This window comes from Gadus chalcogrammus, chromosome 22, assembly GCF_026213295.1.
Source record: "Gadus chalcogrammus isolate NIFS_2021 chromosome 22, NIFS_Gcha_1.0, whole genome shotgun sequence".
Classification (NCBI taxonomy): Eukaryota; Metazoa; Chordata; class Actinopteri; order Gadiformes; family Gadidae; genus Gadus; species Gadus chalcogrammus.
This window is the reverse complement of record NC_079433.1, coordinates 11,194,890-11,212,111: the sequence shown is the minus strand read 5'-3', so window position 1 is coordinate 11,212,111 and position 17,222 is coordinate 11,194,890. Positions and strand designations below refer to the sequence as shown.

The 17,222-nt window shown below is 46.7% G+C and overlaps 1 protein-coding gene across 4 annotated transcripts in view; it reads left to right on the top strand.

The window, feature by feature from the left end:
• Window positions 1-1,427: 1,427 nt before the first annotated feature.
• The window catches only part of fhod3a (formin homology 2 domain containing 3a), a 60,245-nt gene continuing 44,450 nt past the window's right edge, over window positions 1,428-17,222 (top strand). For 3 of the 4 annotated variants that reach the window (XM_056582112.1, XM_056582111.1, XM_056582110.1), the window contains exons 1-3: window positions 1,428-1,917; window positions 8,738-8,847; window positions 11,393-11,460. In XM_056582112.1, coding sequence (XP_056438087.1) covers window positions 1,753-1,917; window positions 8,738-8,847; window positions 11,393-11,460 — 343 coding nt within the window. In that variant the 5' untranslated portion in view covers window positions 1,428-1,752. The remainder of the gene's footprint in view (window positions 1,918-8,737; window positions 8,848-11,392; window positions 11,461-17,222) is intronic. The other variant, XM_056582114.1, reaches the window with a different exon arrangement.

The window sequence follows — 17,222 nt, the reverse complement described above, 5'->3', positions numbered from 1 at the left end:
ATATATACACAGACCCATCAGCTGGTGTACCCAGGGAACTCACAAGGTGTTAGGAAGCAAAGGAGTCTGAAATGACCCCACATGGTAGCCTATCATGGACCTATTATGTGTGGGTGCAATAAATAAGACAGATATGATGGTCAGGTTTCAAAAACAAGTAATACTGAAACTGAATCTCAAACTTGATCCTGAAATGTATTTAACATGAAATATTGTAGGCCTACAGGGAGAGGGCTGTGGCCGCAATCGATGGAGGAGGAAGTCAGGTGTGCAGGAAGACAACAACAGCCTTTGACTGAACAATTGCACAATAAGCGGTCAAACTCTTGACATGAACAATTATAATTTAAATCCACAAACAACATATGTGTAATCCAGGGCATATAAAGACTGGGACCACAAAATAATTACTTTCTCTCCAATGAAACCCATTCATATTTTTCGATCTCATAGGTCCCATGGGCTCTACTGGAAGGGGTGTGATTTCGCCAACATTGTGCCGTAGGCTACTCGACTCGCTGTAGGCCTACTCCTCCGTTGGGGTACTGGGTGGCGGCAAGTTCAAACACACGCCGTCCGTTGATTTGTCGACAGAATCGTACTTCCGTGAGACAGGGGGATAATTAACAAACACATTATCCGCGAGGTATTTCTGGACAAGGGCGAAAGTTTCGTTTATTGAAGAAAATATCGCAGAAAAGTTTGCCATCCTTCTTGGACGTCCCCACCATAATGGTACCGTCGCGAGCTGTAACTGAGTTGCACCGTTCCGCACCTTCACTACTCCACCAAGACGCACCGAACCGACCCGCAACCTCCGGTGGAGATGCGCTAATTCTGTGTACTTAGCACTTTCATAAATAAAACATGCTGCATTTTCAGTTGTAAGGTATGAACCGAACCGTGACTTCAGTGAACCGTTGCACCACACGTGAACACTCCAAAAATAAGCAAGATAACACTTTTTGCTGCACCACACGTGAACACTCCAAAAATAAGCAAGATAACACTTTTTGCTGGGATTTATTGGTTTTTATTAGCTGTTTATTTGTTTTTAATTAGCGTGACGGGACGACCGTTACGCAATGGGATGTTGCCCAATATCCCGAGATAGCGAACCAATCAACCGGCGCCATTTTAGGAAGTTCACGTGTAGCCTATACTAAAAATTTTTTTTATCCTGATTAGATTAATTACATTTAATTTCTGGAATGCAAATGAGTGCCGTTAGGCCTACATACATTTCTGTAAAAGAATAACTGCTTTAAATTGCGTTCGAGTTGCACCTCTTGCTTTTGTACACAGGGGGTCAGTGTCCCCCCAGTTCCAGATCAATTGTCTGTTACCGAAGCTGCCGTCCCGGCATACTGTGTCTAAACCGGGACGGTAATCTGGAGGGCGGGTGAAGAGGGAGGGATGAGGGGTAAAGATAGGGGGATGGATTTGCTCCTTTGCTCAGACAGCAGACCGGCTGTCCCAAGCTGTCCTGTATCAAGCCAGTCTGCCTGAAGAGCTTTACCAGTGTTGGCCACCTGCTTCTCCAGCCGAGGATAGAGAGCAGGATTAAAAAGCCAGCAAACAAACAACCCGACGCGTAACCCTTCGTATCGTAACGTGATCTTCGCGGTGTCACAACAGAGGAGCGGACAGACTGCGTGTCCGCTTGGTAACCCGTCGGTGGGTTTGTTGTCGTTACGGTGCAGGCGAGCAGGACAGCACTTCATCTAAACCGGTCACTTGCATGGATGCACCATGGCCACATTTGTCTGCAGGGTTCAATTTTTAGATGACACCGATCCGTTCAACAGCACAAACTTCCCCGAGCCGACGAGGCCCCCGTTGTACACCTTCAGGGAGGACATCCCGCTCATCAACCAGCTGGCCGGGGTCCACCGGCTACTCAAAGCCCCACACAAGGTAGGCAGGGGCTTATAGCCTGCACGTCTGTTTAGACCCAGAAGAAGTAGGATGCTTTAAACCATTAGGATACAAAGCTGTGTTTTGTTTGCAATGATATACCCTGTCTAAGCGGGACTTTTATTTTGAAATTAAATTGATTCACGCAACTTTATTCGTATGTTAAATAAAAAAACATCAAACCTCCACACCATCAAAATGCATACAGCAACCATTCACAGTGCCCATGCCAATGTGGATTCGCGTTTAGCTTTTGCGCTGCGGGTCTTTGCTGTCAACGACAGGTGTGCGGGAACTATTCTTAAAGGTGACTAAACATGGCTAAACATGTAAATGCATCAACATATTACCACAGTATTCCATTGCTGTATCGTGCCTTAGACTTAAGTGTGTGTGTGTGTGTGTGTGTGTGTGTGTGTGTGTGTGTGTGTGTGTGTGTGTGTGTGTGTGTGTGTGTGTGTGTGTGTGTAAAGAAGCGATAGAAAGAAGGAAAGAGAGAGGGAGATGGTGAGAGAGGGGGAAAGCGCTTTTGCAGTTGTTGTCGTAGGCTACAGCTCTGACAGCCAACCAACGTGTTCGACAAGCAAGTGGTTTTCCAGACCAGTAGCAGTCTGAAAGCCACAAGACATAATGAAAAATGGCCCTCCGCGTAACGACAGCATATTATTACACCTACGGGGCCCATGGCACAGCCCCGGCTTGTGTTTGTAATTTTTTTCGCATCAGGAGTACAACATCCAGAGCTGCACTTCACTTTCCTTGCTTTTCTTTACTTCCTGCTCAGGGTCATAGAGCACGGCTGGAGCCTATAGCTGATTATGGGGTGTATGACTCCCTCAATAGTACACAAGGTCACCATAGGGTCCCCACACACACGCAAATACACACAAACACGTAAATGCACACACACACACAAACACACACATCACTTACACACAGAGACACATATGCACGCACACACTCCAAACCTATTTAGGACCTACAATTACCACAACCTGTGTGTTTTCAGAGGACGAAGGGAACCATGGTTACCGGAGGAAACCCATGTGAAAACAGCCACCGAAGCCACGTCTTTAGAGGTCTCCACTGGGTCACCATGCCACCCAATACAAAAACAACTGCCAAATTGGCCCATTCTAGATCATGTGGGGTTAAAGGTCATGTGACATGAATGATTGGGGTCAAATCATAAATATAAGCCATTTGGTGCGTGCATTTATCCAAAGCATCTCACAATGCCATGAATGCATTCCTTGGAGGGAATCGAACCCCCTAACCCCGGCAGTGTTAATCATTCAGTGCACTTCCTATTAAAATGAGGAATAATGCTGTGCTATATTGAGCCGAGGTGTACCCCAGGGTAGAGAACCAATAACCCTGTGTTGAAACTGCCTTACTCTAATCATTTGAGCTACATAGGACCCTGGAGAATATGACCCATAACCCTGGCAGTGTTAATGCCCTGCTCCTTTCAATTAACGGTTCAGTCACACACTAATCAGATCTATAACTCTGTAGTATGACACTCAGGCCTCGAAACGGTGTCCTCTTTAGCCAAGGGCTGAGACTGGAAGTGGAAGTCTCACTCTTTTTAAAATTCGGAAGAAAAACAACAACTCTATTTCTGTACACTAGCCTTTTTTTTCTCCCTCCGTGTTGCTTTATTCTCTCGCTCCCCAACCTTTTGCAAACCCTCTTTCGCCTGACCTTGTCATTATGTCGGGACAAGCAGAGGCCTCTGTCACTTGTCCCTGGATTCCTGTGGCTGTGGCTTGGTTCTCTCTGACACTCTTCTTCTTCTTCTTCTTCTTCTTCTTCTTCTTCTTCTTCTTCTTCTTCTTCTTCTTCTTCTTCTTCTTCTTCTTCTTCTTCTTCTTCTTCTTCTTCTTCTTCTTCTTCTTCTTCTTCTTCTTCTTCTTCTTCTTCTTCTCCTCCTCCTCCTCCTCCTCCTCCTCCTCCTCCTCCTTCTCCTTGCTCTCTGCACCCTCCACTGTTCTCTGCAGCACCTCATCTACCAGCTCTCGCCCTCGCTGCTGCTGCCAACATACACATAGGTGTACACATGTACAAACACAGAGACACATAGATACACAGACGCACACAACTGATATACACAACTGCAAACATTAATCACGCAAGCATCGACTTGCACACCTACACACAATACCAAACACATGTACACTTAAGGCATACAAAGTTTCCTCAGGTCAGTGTGTGTGGCTGGTTTGTACATGATATGTAGGTCATTTTATCTGCAGCAAGTCTATAGCTCGTTTGTAATTCTATTGTCCTTTATTTCAATTGGTATGAGGTGATAGGTGTACATGTGTGGATGGCATCAGGATCCAACAAAGAGTTCTCACCCAATCCCAATAGGCAACCAGTGAGATATTACCGATTTCCTAGGGTTCATGGGGTTCGTATCTTGCCCTCTCAATACCCCAAAGTAATAAAACCTACAAATCCTCTGGCGTCATCATAAATGTCTGTTCTCCAATATCGACTTTTATGTTTTCTAGTAGATCTCAAATCACACGAGTTCAGATGGGCACTGCGTTAACCAAAGTCTGTTGTTGACTTTATTTCTTTACACCACAACCTAATGTTGTTGTTTGGCGCAGGAAAACCGCCACCATTGGCGAAACTTGTTGTAAGCTTTGTGGTACAATAGCGCCCTGGTAGACTAAACAGCGCAACTTTAATTTCCTCAGCAAAGTGTTTCCATCAGAGCCCCACAGAAAGTCTGTTCTACCGCCTCCGCGCAACCATGCCCCCAGAGCCCGTCTTCTCTTCAAAGCGCTCCACCGCGCTCCTGATCGTAACAAGAGAAAAAGGGGGTTCTTAAAAAGCCATCGCCTCGGTTACGTCAGGGCCTCGTTAAACCATCGCCCCCCCCCAAAACTGAGGAGCTCAACAGTCAAGCTTGGTGTTGTTTTAAGTGGAAATAATTATTCCCTTACGCACCCAATACACCACCCATCCCACCCCAGCACACGCACACGCATGCATTCATGTACACGCACACACACACACACACACACACACACACACACACACACACACACACACACACACACACACACACACACACACACACACACACACACACACACACACACACACACACACACACACACACACACTTTCTCTGAGGACTTGATCAATATGTGTAAAGTAATCCAGGTGCTAAGTGTTTTTGTTGTCTCATTACTCCTATTACTCTGACAAATTACCGCCCCCTAGTTGAAGTGGTTGCACTGTTAAAATATTTTTCTTGCCAGAAAGCCTGGGTTAAGTGGCAGATGTGTCAAGCCTTTGGCGCTATGTTTCGGTTTGATTGAGTAACATGAGGATGGATTACGAATTGGCTAATATAAAGGAAGAGGAGAAGGCAAAGGGATGGTTGGGGTTCCCTTTTTGTTCGTCAGTGAGAGAGTTCTTTGGGGTTGCTTAGAGCAGTGCCCCCTTAGTAAGACCCGCGGCTGACACCAGTCGGGTGCCATGGCGATGCAATGACAGACAGAGGGAAGAGAGACACCAGAAGTATTAGGTTAGCCTAGCCTTGCGTGAAGGGCGGCCCAAACAATGGTGATCTATTAGGCGCGACCAGTGCTTTGTCTGGCCCCTCTTGAAGAAACCAGGGCACTGGGACGGGGTGTGATTAGCACCTCTAGAATTCTTAATCGCCCCCCTCCCCCTCTCCACTGCTCAGTCTGATGATCCACAGCGCTAGCGGGACAAAGGTTAGTCTGGCTTTGCAACATAGCATCCACAAGATAGCAACTCAACCATGGCAAGATGGCCGATGAGCGGGAATGTCCCCCTGAAGGTGTACAACAGGGGCCTCGTTGGCTCCGTGAAGTTTGGAAGAACGGATCATCTAAAAACTGAACCCTGCAAACAAATGTGGCCGTGATGCATCCATGCAAGAGACCGGTTTAGATCAAATGCTGTTCTGCTTGCCTGCACCGTAATGTCAAGATTATCCTTAATCTAAAATCATTATTATCGTCGAACCCTGGTTTATACAAAATGATAATGAACAGTGTTGTTGTTGATGTTATTGCTTTCATAATTACTGATATGATGATGAGGATTATTCTTATTATGTCGTTGGCTTTGGCGGTGCCCCCTTGAAAAGCCCTCACCCCACAGTATCACCTTCCCCCTGCGCCCCTGACCACATGCCGACCCGGACCAGGGTATATTTAGCCTGGTTAAATTTAGGCCCTGAGTCTGTCCCTCAGTCCTCTCACTGTTTCCGAAGGGGAAGAGAGAAAACCACAGAGAGAATGTGAAAAAGTGTTAAGACAGACATACTTGAGTGTGTGTGCTTGTGTGTGTTTGTGCGTGTGTGTGTGAGTGTTTGAGTTTGTGTGTGTATTTCTACCAGTGTGTTTGTGTGAGTTTGTGTGTGTGTCTTATGGTGTGAGGTTTACTGCTGGTCACTGAAGTGTCGTCATGCTTCCCCACTGGCCCAAGCTGAAGGAATGGTGTGTGTGTGTGTGTGGGGGGGGGGGGGGGGGGGGGGGATAGGGGTACAGAGGGGGCAGGACGTGAGGGGTTCACCATGGGGAGGCCAGGTTCAGGGCGCAGGGGTGGGTGGGGGGTTCGGGGGGCTCTGTAAGGATATGGCTGTAGCTGCAGAAAGGGGCGCTGTTAGCTGAATGCTAACACTCACACACACACAACTCGTGATGCTAACATACTAAAACCCGGGACTCGTGATCTTTGATTTGGCAATGCACATCCGTGAACAGCGTTCCAGAACGGCGCCCTGACGTACGTACAGACCCCAGCCCGCTTGGCCCGTATTGTTTATGAGCTGTCCCCATTGGCCCCAAACCCCCACAGCTGTTGTTAGGCTGTGAGCCGTGTCAACGCTCTTGCACACCTGGTTTCTGTGCAGTGCCTTTCGAAACCACTATTCTAGATCAGGGCATCCCGAAGCCCTCCCATGCCATGGTCTACCTGGGAAGGCACTTTTGGCCCAGCGGTGAGACCCGCAGAGAGATTTTTTTTTTTAAAACCACCACCTAGATCCCACCAGTTTTGTTGCAGATTTATTCTATTAAACCGGTGCCCATTAGAAGAATGCAGCAAAGTGTTCCCTCGGACAGCTGTCACCTTCTCGCCACCATATCAAATTCAAAGATGGGATCATATTATTATATTTTGCAATGCTTCAGAGGACAATTCCTCTCTCTATGTGCAATGTCACCGGATACAAGCAATACAACGTCACAGGACAGATAGCTGGTATCCACCCGGGAGGAACGAGGATCAATCAGTATCAATGTCTTGGTCTAATGTATCCATATTTCCCGACAGCAACCTTGAATGTCACAGAATCATGCTAGCATGCATGTTATATGCTGTCTATAAAACACACTCTGTGTCTCTCTCTCTCCCCCTCCCTTCCCCTCTTTCCCTGGTTTAGGATCTATGTTTGTCGGCGTCTTTTAGATAATGTATCTCTGCTTGTTAAGTCCCCCTCTAACCGCATTTTAATACTAAGAAACACCCGTGACACAGATGGCTGGCTAGCTGTATTCATGGGAACCGCTAGATCCCTCCCTGGTTCATTAGCCACACTGTAAATGTTGTTTAATGGGCCGAACATTAGTTTAAAGAAGGGTGTGTGAAGCAAAAGCATGTAAAAGGGAAGTGTCATAAAGAAAGAGTAACGGCGACGAGAAAGATTCAAGATTTATGGTTCTAATGCTTGGTTTTCTGGAGTTGTGTTGTGTACCGTTTGTGTGGAGCAATCAAGCACCTCCCTGAGCCCAGTAGCACACCTCTTAAGATGGTAAAAAAAAAAGAAGAAAGAACTTAATTCAACTGAAGGCACTTAGCCCACAATGCATTTCAATTGAATGAATTTCAATTCAGCTACAGGAATGCCTCATCTTTGCGTTGCCATAGTCACGTCCCTGTTGTTAAATGACAACATTGCCGCTCTAAAGACATCAGCCAACAACACACACAAAACAAAAAAACACACACACACACACACACACACACACACACACACACACACACACACACACACACACACACACACACACACACACACACACACACACACACACACACACACACACACACACACACACACAATGTCTTTTCAGCTTATCTTCAGTGGGCCAGACATGGTGTTGATTAATCAGTTAGGGTATTGTGTCGCTAGAATCATCAACACTATAAACAAAAGTATCTGGTATGGGGCAGTATGAGTTGAATCATAATGCAATCAGAAAAGACTAGTATGAAGAAGAGTTGATAAAAACTGGTTATGTTTCTACTGTGTCTTGAATATATATTTTAATCATTACGTTATATCTTTTCTGTATATTCTCATTTTATATTATCTTCCCCGTCCCGGGTTTGAAGTCGCAATGTGTAACAATTCAACTAGCTTGTAGCTTAAAGCGACCTGGAAATATCTCTAGTTAATACAGATCAATAGTGATTTAAATAATATTGTCAACAAAATCAAATCCTATCCAATCCTTTCCTTCAAAGAAATAAAGATTAGTTTCCTACGATCTTTGCTATGAGCCACCGAGCCAGTCGAGGTACACTGGTTCCCGCCAACCAGTTTCCCAGCCAGGTAGAGCAAGTGGACAGAACATTGTTATTGAGTCGTTTTAACTCTGAAAGTCCCATCTGCTCAACGGTAGGGGCCGGATCTTACACATTGTGACTTCAACTAGTAACTCATGTTACATGACCAGGGCCCAAATATACAACCATAATATTGGTAGGGGGATTGAGGGCTGCTATAGCGTTTAACGGCCCGTCTCTGTCTGGACTCCAGCTCGATGACTGCGCTCTGCAGCTGTCCCACAATGGAACCTATCTCGACCTGGAGTCCTCGCTGGCGGAGCAGAGGGATGAGCTGGAAGGCTTTCAGCAGGACGACACAGGGTAAGACTGACTCACACAAACGCACACGCGCATGGACACGCAAACGCACACACACTCATACACTCACACACAAGCGTAGAAAAGACACACATGCATACGCACGCGCGCGCACACACACACACACACACAACCAAGCATAAAAAAACACTCACTCAAACACACACACACATGCCACCGCAACAGTCACTCAACCTGTCTAATGTGTGTATGTTGGCTTATTTATTTGCTTGATTTTGGTTTGGCGGGAGGCATTATTATAAAATGATGATGGTAATGCAAATGTTTGTTTTAGAAGGGGTTTGTTGTTTCTCTAATGCGTGCACACCTAGATACACACCCATTTACAGAAATAGATAAACAGAAGAACACATGCAAACGCCTACCTCCATAAACACACTTTTTGACGGCACACACACACACACACACACACACACACACACACACACACATATATATATATATATATATATATATATATATATATATATATATATATATATATATATACACACACACACACACAAGTATTTGTTACTTTCATCATGCTTCTAAAAATGGGAAGAATCAGCGGGCTGCTGCACTTCTTGGAAGGGAAAGCTCCATGGAAAGTATGAAGCTCCTGGAAAGCCAGACAGATTCAACATGTCCCCTGCTGCCATTCTGTCTCGCGCGCTCGTGCTCTCAGTCTCTCTTGCGCATGCTCTCATCTCACTCTTTCTCTCTAACACACTCTCTCCTCTCTAATACACTCTCTCCTCTCTCTCAATCTCTCTGATACACTCTCTCTCTCTCAATCTCTCTGATACACTCCCTCTCTCTTACGATCTGACTATCTCTGACACACACCCTATCTCCTCCTTTCGTGCTCTCTCACTGTGTTTCTGTTTACATATACATTCACTCTGTACTTAACTACTTATTCTACTCTGCCATGTATAACAGTGCATTTAATGCCATCGCAGTGTGTTGCGTTGTTTACATTCTGGGAGCGTGTGTGTGGTGAAGGTGTGTGTGTGTGTCTCTGATGTACCCCTCACAGTACACACACCCGTCGCCAGGCTCCAAACACACATAGCAACCATCTCAATCAACGCTGGTGACGGCTCTTATAAATTAAGCTTGTTGCTGGATAGGCTGAACAGCCACTGAATGCGCGTGTGTGTGTGTGTGTGTGTGTGTGTGTGTGTGTGTGTGTGTGTGTGTGTGTGTGTGTGTGTGTGTGTGTGTGTGTGTGTGTGTGTGTGTGTGTGTGTGTGTGTGTGTGTGTGTGTGTTTGAGTGCTTTACCACTTTGAGAGGGTGATGTCTCAGGTATCATGCTGTTGAGACATGTGGACAAACCGGCTACAATGTATGGTTTGTGAGAACAATCGGTTGTTTTATTTTTTCTTGTCGGTCCAATTGAACGCCAGGAATTTATACGGGTTCATTTGACACCTTCCATTTAAGCTAGGTTAAATACACTATATTTGTGACACCTGTTCAGTCTGTCAACATAGTCAACTGTTTAGTAATTTAACAGATGCTTCAAAGCCTCAGAAATGCATGAAAGTTATTGACAATTAGGGTTTATGGATATAGGGTTAATTGCAGACATTGGGAATCAAACCCAAACCCATCGGCTGGGAGTCAAACACAGACGAGCAACTGAACTATCTGGCCACGTAAGACCACCTTAAACACACCAGATAACTAATGCTTGTCTCAAGATAATAAAATAATAATCTATTATAATAAGAAGAAAAATAACACTGAAAAAAAAAACTACAATTCCCCCTGATTATAGAAATTGTGATATGTTTACTATGTCAACTGCCGCCAAAGAGATATGTTGTTTGGGTGTCTGAGTGCCTGTCATCGGTTCTGTATGCTTCCATGGCCGATATGGACAGCCATCAACAATAAACATGCAAGCTAGATGGAAGAATGTGTTTTGAGCGGTTCGCGGGAAAAACGTAGCATAGATTATGTATGACAGCTGCTTGGAATTCTATATCCTGATTGGTTAAATGTTGTGGATGTTATGGACCGGAAAGTTTTAATCAGACCGCCGGACGATCGTAGACAAAAGTTTTTGATTGTAATGTGACATACAAATCTGTGATTGCTGTTTGGTATGTGAATGGCTTGTTCTGCTATCAAAATACCATCATGCCACATTCTCAAAACACTTGTCCCTGGTAGGAGATATGCACTGTTACGTGGGAAATGTTAGGCTTGCATGAGGGTGCCGTTTGTGTGTGTGTGTGTGTTTGTGTGTTTTGTGTCTCCTGCCCTTCTGCTCTCTACAGATGAAGATGTGTATCAGCATCAGGGCACATAACACATAACTCTACACGTTTTCCTCCTGTTCCCACCATTCCCTCCAGTCCGTACACCTAGCAAGCATGGAGCAGGACAAAAAACATGATGTCCTGGACCCTTTTACAGAAAAGTAGAACTGTAATGATGACAAATGATGATGTATTTCTTCATTAATGCTCAATTTGTTCTCTCTCTCTCTCTGTCTCTGTCTCTGTCTCTCTCTCTCTCCCCCCCTCCCACAGGGCCAGAGGAAAGAAGCACAGTATTATCTTACGGACTCAGCTGACCGTGCGCGTGCACGCTTGCATCGGTGAGTGTGCACAAATAAATGTGTTTAACATGCTTGGCCATTTGGGAGGTCTACACACACACACATACACACACACACACACACACACAGACACACACACATATATCAAATTGCGTGCTGTCGGTTAGGATGGCCACCTGGGGAGTCCCATGCAGAAGAGTACGTGTGGGAGATGAAAATGGTGGTGGCAGGGGGTTGACGATGGGGGTCTGTCTCTGACACATGACCTCCCACTTTTAAGCAAGTCCTCTGAGTCTAGTCAAATGGTAGCTGGACTGGACGGCGTGTGGGGTGGGGGTCCAAACATCTCTTTTAAGGGAGCTGGTAAAGGGAGCAACAATTAATATGATTTATTACAGAGAGGATTGATACCAAGGGAAAGTGTGTGTGTGTGTGTGTGTGCATGTGTGTTTGTGTGTGTGTGTGTGTCTGTGTGTGTGTGTGTCTGTGTGTGTGTGTGTGTATTTGTGTGTTCGTCAAATGAGTGTATGTGTGTTTTCGTGTGTGTATTCGTTGTGTGTGTGTTATTTTGTGTGTGTATTCGTTGTGTTTGTGTGTGTGTGCATGTGTGCGTGTATCCTCTTTAATTGACAGGTAGGATTGTACAGATCTTTTTCAGTCTCTCCCCATGGCCGGTCTGTGCGCTCCACATTCCCCAGCGCCGGTGATAGTAGTGCTAATTCTGGATGCCCGGTATCCCTGCCTCCCCATTGGCTGAGCCACAAAGTAGGGTGAGAGGTTGTTAATGGGTGGGGCTTAGGGTGTTAAAGAGAGTGAGAGCACAATCTGTTTTTTCCTTTTTCCCTCTTCTTCTGTCATTCTGTCTATCTGTCTGTGTCTATCGGTCTATCTGTCTATCCGTCATCGATCTATCGCTGAACACTTATTGGTGTTCCATAGGCCTGATTCAACCACTATTCCCTTCACAAGCGTGCTTCTCGGGGGGGGGGGGGGAGGGGGGTGGATGAGCCATGCTAGCCTCTTAAGTGGATGAGAGCAAGAATGCCTGAGTGTACCCAGAAGCCACCTGCTCCTTAGGCATCACTTGGTTACGCTCTCACTCACTTAGTCACTCGCTGACTCGCTCGCATGCTGCTCACGCTCATGCGGCCACTCACTCACTGGCAACTTCCATGCACACACGAGTACGCACACAGACACATTCACACAAATATTACCAAGCATTACTTATGCAAACTCATTCTCACACCTGACTCATCAGTGTAGCTGGTTGGTTGCTGTTCTTGTTGAACTGCCGGTCTTTTCCAGTCTGCTAATTTAGTACCTTCTGTCGACTACCCACTTTACTTCCTGAAGGCATCACATGATGGCAATCCCTCGATTGGTAAGGGGTGTTTCGGTTACTGTTGATCAGGGAGAAGGTGAGCTCGGATCTGTGCTGATCCGTGACCTCGTGCTCCTAGCGTCTACTCTAGATGTTGTGTTGAACATGACAACAGATGGCCAGTCAGAGGTCAATCTGAGGAGCCGGCGTCGGTCTTTCCGGTAGTGATGATGGTTGTAAATCCCTAGAGAGATTTAAACGGCTATCCATGTGATGCCTGGAAATCTGCTGGACACTTACTTCCTCCTCCTGGCTGTGGCCATTCCCTCGTCCACTCGTTGGAGTCTGCTGTTTCATCTCGCCGTTTTAACTGCTGGTTAATCTGAACAAGGGTCCCGACCTTGGAAGCTCACACACACATGCACCCACACGCACAACATGAGGATGTGCGATTTACAAGGATTTACAAGCATGAGATTGCTTGCGGTAGCCTCAATCTGCCCTCCTGTATATAGATGCTCAATTCCATCAGTAGCTCATGCTTTTAAATTTGAACGGAGTTGACCCGCGCACGGTACATCGGTAGAAATGGAGACTGAGGAATGATTTATTCGATTAATCCTTAATCCTGCCCTGATCAAGGTCATCGGTGATGAACCATCAGACAAGACCGCTCCTCAAAGCTCCGCTTGGAAGACTCGGCTCTGAGATCTGAATACAATCTTTCTGAAATCATTAAAACATGAGTTGACCTTTTTTTTCCCCCAAGGCTAACCAGCTTTGAGAAAGAAAAACAAACCTCAAGCTGTGGAGAATGCCAGCCTGGCACTGCGACGGCTGGAAATGATGATAATTATATAGCTTGTCTGCCAGTGTGGGGATTAAGGGTACTCCGCGATGCGGGGCATGCATTGTGTACGTGTGAAGCGGTAGGGATCCTGCGACTTCTGGGGAGCACGATATTGACTGTTTTTGTTTTGGGATCAAACCCCGGCCCCTGAAGGTCAGTCCGTTGGAAGGGTGTGTGAGCGGGCAGCCTTGTGGCTTGACCTAAGCGCTCCCAGCTCGGTCAAGGACTCTGAGCGCTTCAGTAGGACCTAAGGCGTCAGTAGGACTCTGTGGCCTGCAGACCGGTGAACACCCGACCGCCAGAGAGGGCCTGGGTAGAGGGTTAATTATATCCTTCCTGACCCGACGCTCTCTGCACCCCACCCGAGCACCACCCTCCACCCACCACCTCCACCCCCCCCGACTACAACCCCTCCCCCGAATCGTTGTCTATTTATCTGGTTGGAAGTGTGGGGGGGGGGAGGGAGGGAGAGAGAGGGAGAGAGAGGGAGAGAGAGGGAGAGAGAGGGAGAGAGAGAGAGAGAGAGAGAGAGGGAGAGAGAGGGAGAGAGAGAGAGAGGGAGAGAGAGAGAGAGAGAGAGAGAGAGAGAGAGAGAGAGAGAGAGAGAGAGAGAGAGAGAGAGAGAGAGAGAGAGAGAGAGAGAGAGAGAGAGACGCAGTGTTGCCAGGAAGGTGGTGGGGTGGGGCGCTTGAGGGGTCGGCGGGGTCGTGAAATTGAACTTGGGGGCGTTCTTGGAACGCGCCGGACATCGCAGGAACATGTGACCAGGGAGGAACCTCACGCTGAACTCCACAAAGAACACTGCCGAAAGAAGAAAGGTGAAATGGCGTAGATAGAGCTTCACTGACTCAGGGCCTTCATAATATCCAAGACAGACATGAGGTTAAATTGTCTCATATACTGTACATATACTATACATATACTGTATCGCTAGTCATTTGACCCTTTTTTTTTTCTCTTCTAATATTGAGGTATTTCAGCTATGCATGCTGTGCCCAATGAGTCATAGAGCCCTACCGACCGCTGCACCACAAGCCAATTTGCTATCAATCATTCATCTCCCAATTATCATCCATACCCAGCTCGACCAGTTACCTTGGTGCCATCCCAAATCTTCCACTGGCCTGCATTCTTCAGGTTTTTTTGTTTTACATGGAAGGCTTCCGGACGAGAGAGATTGAGATTGACTGTCTAATTTCACAGCACAGGAGTGGTCCTGGCATGTACTCAAGGCGGATGCCTTGTGACAGATAGCCCACCATAATGAGTGAAAAAGGACCCAGAAAAATGTGCACGCAACAAAAGAGATTTGGGTGCCTTTTGGAACCGTTCCAAACCACTGTCACTTAGTGCAGGAATTCACTGCCGACCCCCACCCACCCCCCACTGTGTGTTTTTGTATAGATATGCCTTGTATTCTGTGATTTATTTCCACCAATTATCCTTCTCTAAAAATCCTAGCCTAGCCATCCCTTCATCCCCTTCTTCTGCAGTCAGGGAGGGGCAAGGGTCAAAGGTCGCCTTTAATAGTCGCTAGGAGAGAAGTAGTGTAACATGTCAAATCACTCACTCACTCACTCACTCACTCACTCACTCACTCACTCACTCACTCACTCACTCACTCACTCACACTCACTCACTCACTCACTCACTCACTCACTCACTCACTCACTCACTCACTCACTCACTCACTCACTCACTCACTCACTCACTCACTCACTCACTCACTCACTCACTCACTCACTCCCTCCCTCCGGTCATCCGATCTCACCTCTTTCCTTTTGATCATCTACGTTGTTCGCCGATGTACTTTTTATTATTTAAGTTACACCGTCAAATATATATCTAGTGGATCTCTGCCTGATGCAGCATGATATCAGGTGAAAAAAAGCTTCCCTGTCTTTCAGAAAAGAGAGAGCGAGAGGGAGAGAGAGGGAGAACCCTACGACAACAGCTGCTTGGGACAAAGAGATAGGAGTTAACGTCCTAGCGTTGTGTGACGGGGAGATAATGTCAATGAACGTAGGTTGACGGGGTGTGTGTGTGTGTGTGTGTGTGTGTGTGTGTGTGTGTGTGTGTGTGTGTGTGTGTGTGTGTGTGTGTGTGTGTGTGTGTGTGTGTGTGTGTGTGTGTGTGTGTGTGTGTGTGTGTGTGTGTATTTGAGACATTTCAACCTGATCCGCTGCATCCTCGATGTACCATGTCAGCAACACACACCCTCTGATAGAGCTTCTGCGGCACTGGCTTTTATTCTGGCCCATATCGATTGTTGTGACAGCTTCCTGTGTCTACCTTCCATTTGTCCTTCCGACTGTCTTTTTGAACATCTTTTCCTTCTTCCTTTGGGCTATGTTGGTCTTGGTACATGACCATTTCGTTTTTATGGAACACCTGTGACATTGACCAATAATTCGTTTCAGTTATGCGTGTGAGTGTGCGTGTGTTTGCATGGGCACACCATGTCCGAATCGTTAAACGTTGACAAGCCTGGACCAGTTTGTGTTTTATCGATGCACAGTGCGATCACGCCCGCACGTGTCAGCATGCAAGGCTGTGTTTTGGTTTTTCCGCTAACTCATTAACGGGGATCATTCACCACAAAGCACACACGTCGACTGTTTGAGGGAGAGAGAGCGAGTGAGAGAGGGAGAGAGGGAGAGGAAGAGGGAGAGAGAGAGAGAGAGAGAGAGAGGCTGAATCCCTCAAATAGTTTCCCCTCAGCCTGCACCAGCAGCTGTGCCCCAGAAGAGCAACAGTTAGCATTTAGCTCCCGCGGGTGAATGCCTTGCTCACCACAGAGGCAGAGGATGGGTGGCGAGCTGGAGGGGGTGGGGGGGGGGACATGAGGGAAAGGACGGGTGGTGCCGAATGGAGCGATGACACATCTGGGGATGGATGTTTGGAGGGTGGTCGAGTTTTCCTTTATTTCTTTCCCTTCCTTTGCGGTTGAACCCTTATGTGCTCTGACAGGAGTCGACGTCCACCGTGACGTGAGGGAAGGAAAACATTGAATATCCAGTAATGTGCAGGGAAAGAAAAGACCCAACGCATTCTATTGTATTCTCCTCGTTTCTGCTCTTTATTATCTTATAGAAACTCTACTTTGCTCTGATAAGCACTTCTAATGTAATGTACTCTGTGATGCTCTGCTCTACTCTATTCTGCCCTGCATGCTTTTTTCTTCTCTTCTCTTCTCTTCTCTACTCTACTGTGCTCTGCTCTAATCGACTGTACTCTAATCAACTCTACTCCTCTACTTTCCTCTACTCTGCTCTTCTACTCTACTATACCTCTTGTCTACTTTATTGTGCTGTTCTCTGCTCTGATCTGCTCTACTCTATTCTACTATATTGTGCTCTCCTTCTCTACTCTAACTCCACTGCAGCTCTGGTTCCTACTGTGAAATTCCATGGCGCCATGTCCCCCTTCTTCTTATTGGGGTGATCGCTTTTATGGTGCGCTCCAGCTGTGCACCGTGTTTTGGCATCGGGATACCTTTTACGCAGTGGTGCCCCTGTGTGTGCATGTGTGTTTGTGTGTGCTTCCATGAGGACGCAGTGCAGCGTTTTGTGTGCAGTGGGCGGCCGTGTGAGAAAAACGAGAGAGAGAAAGAGAGAGAAGGACCAC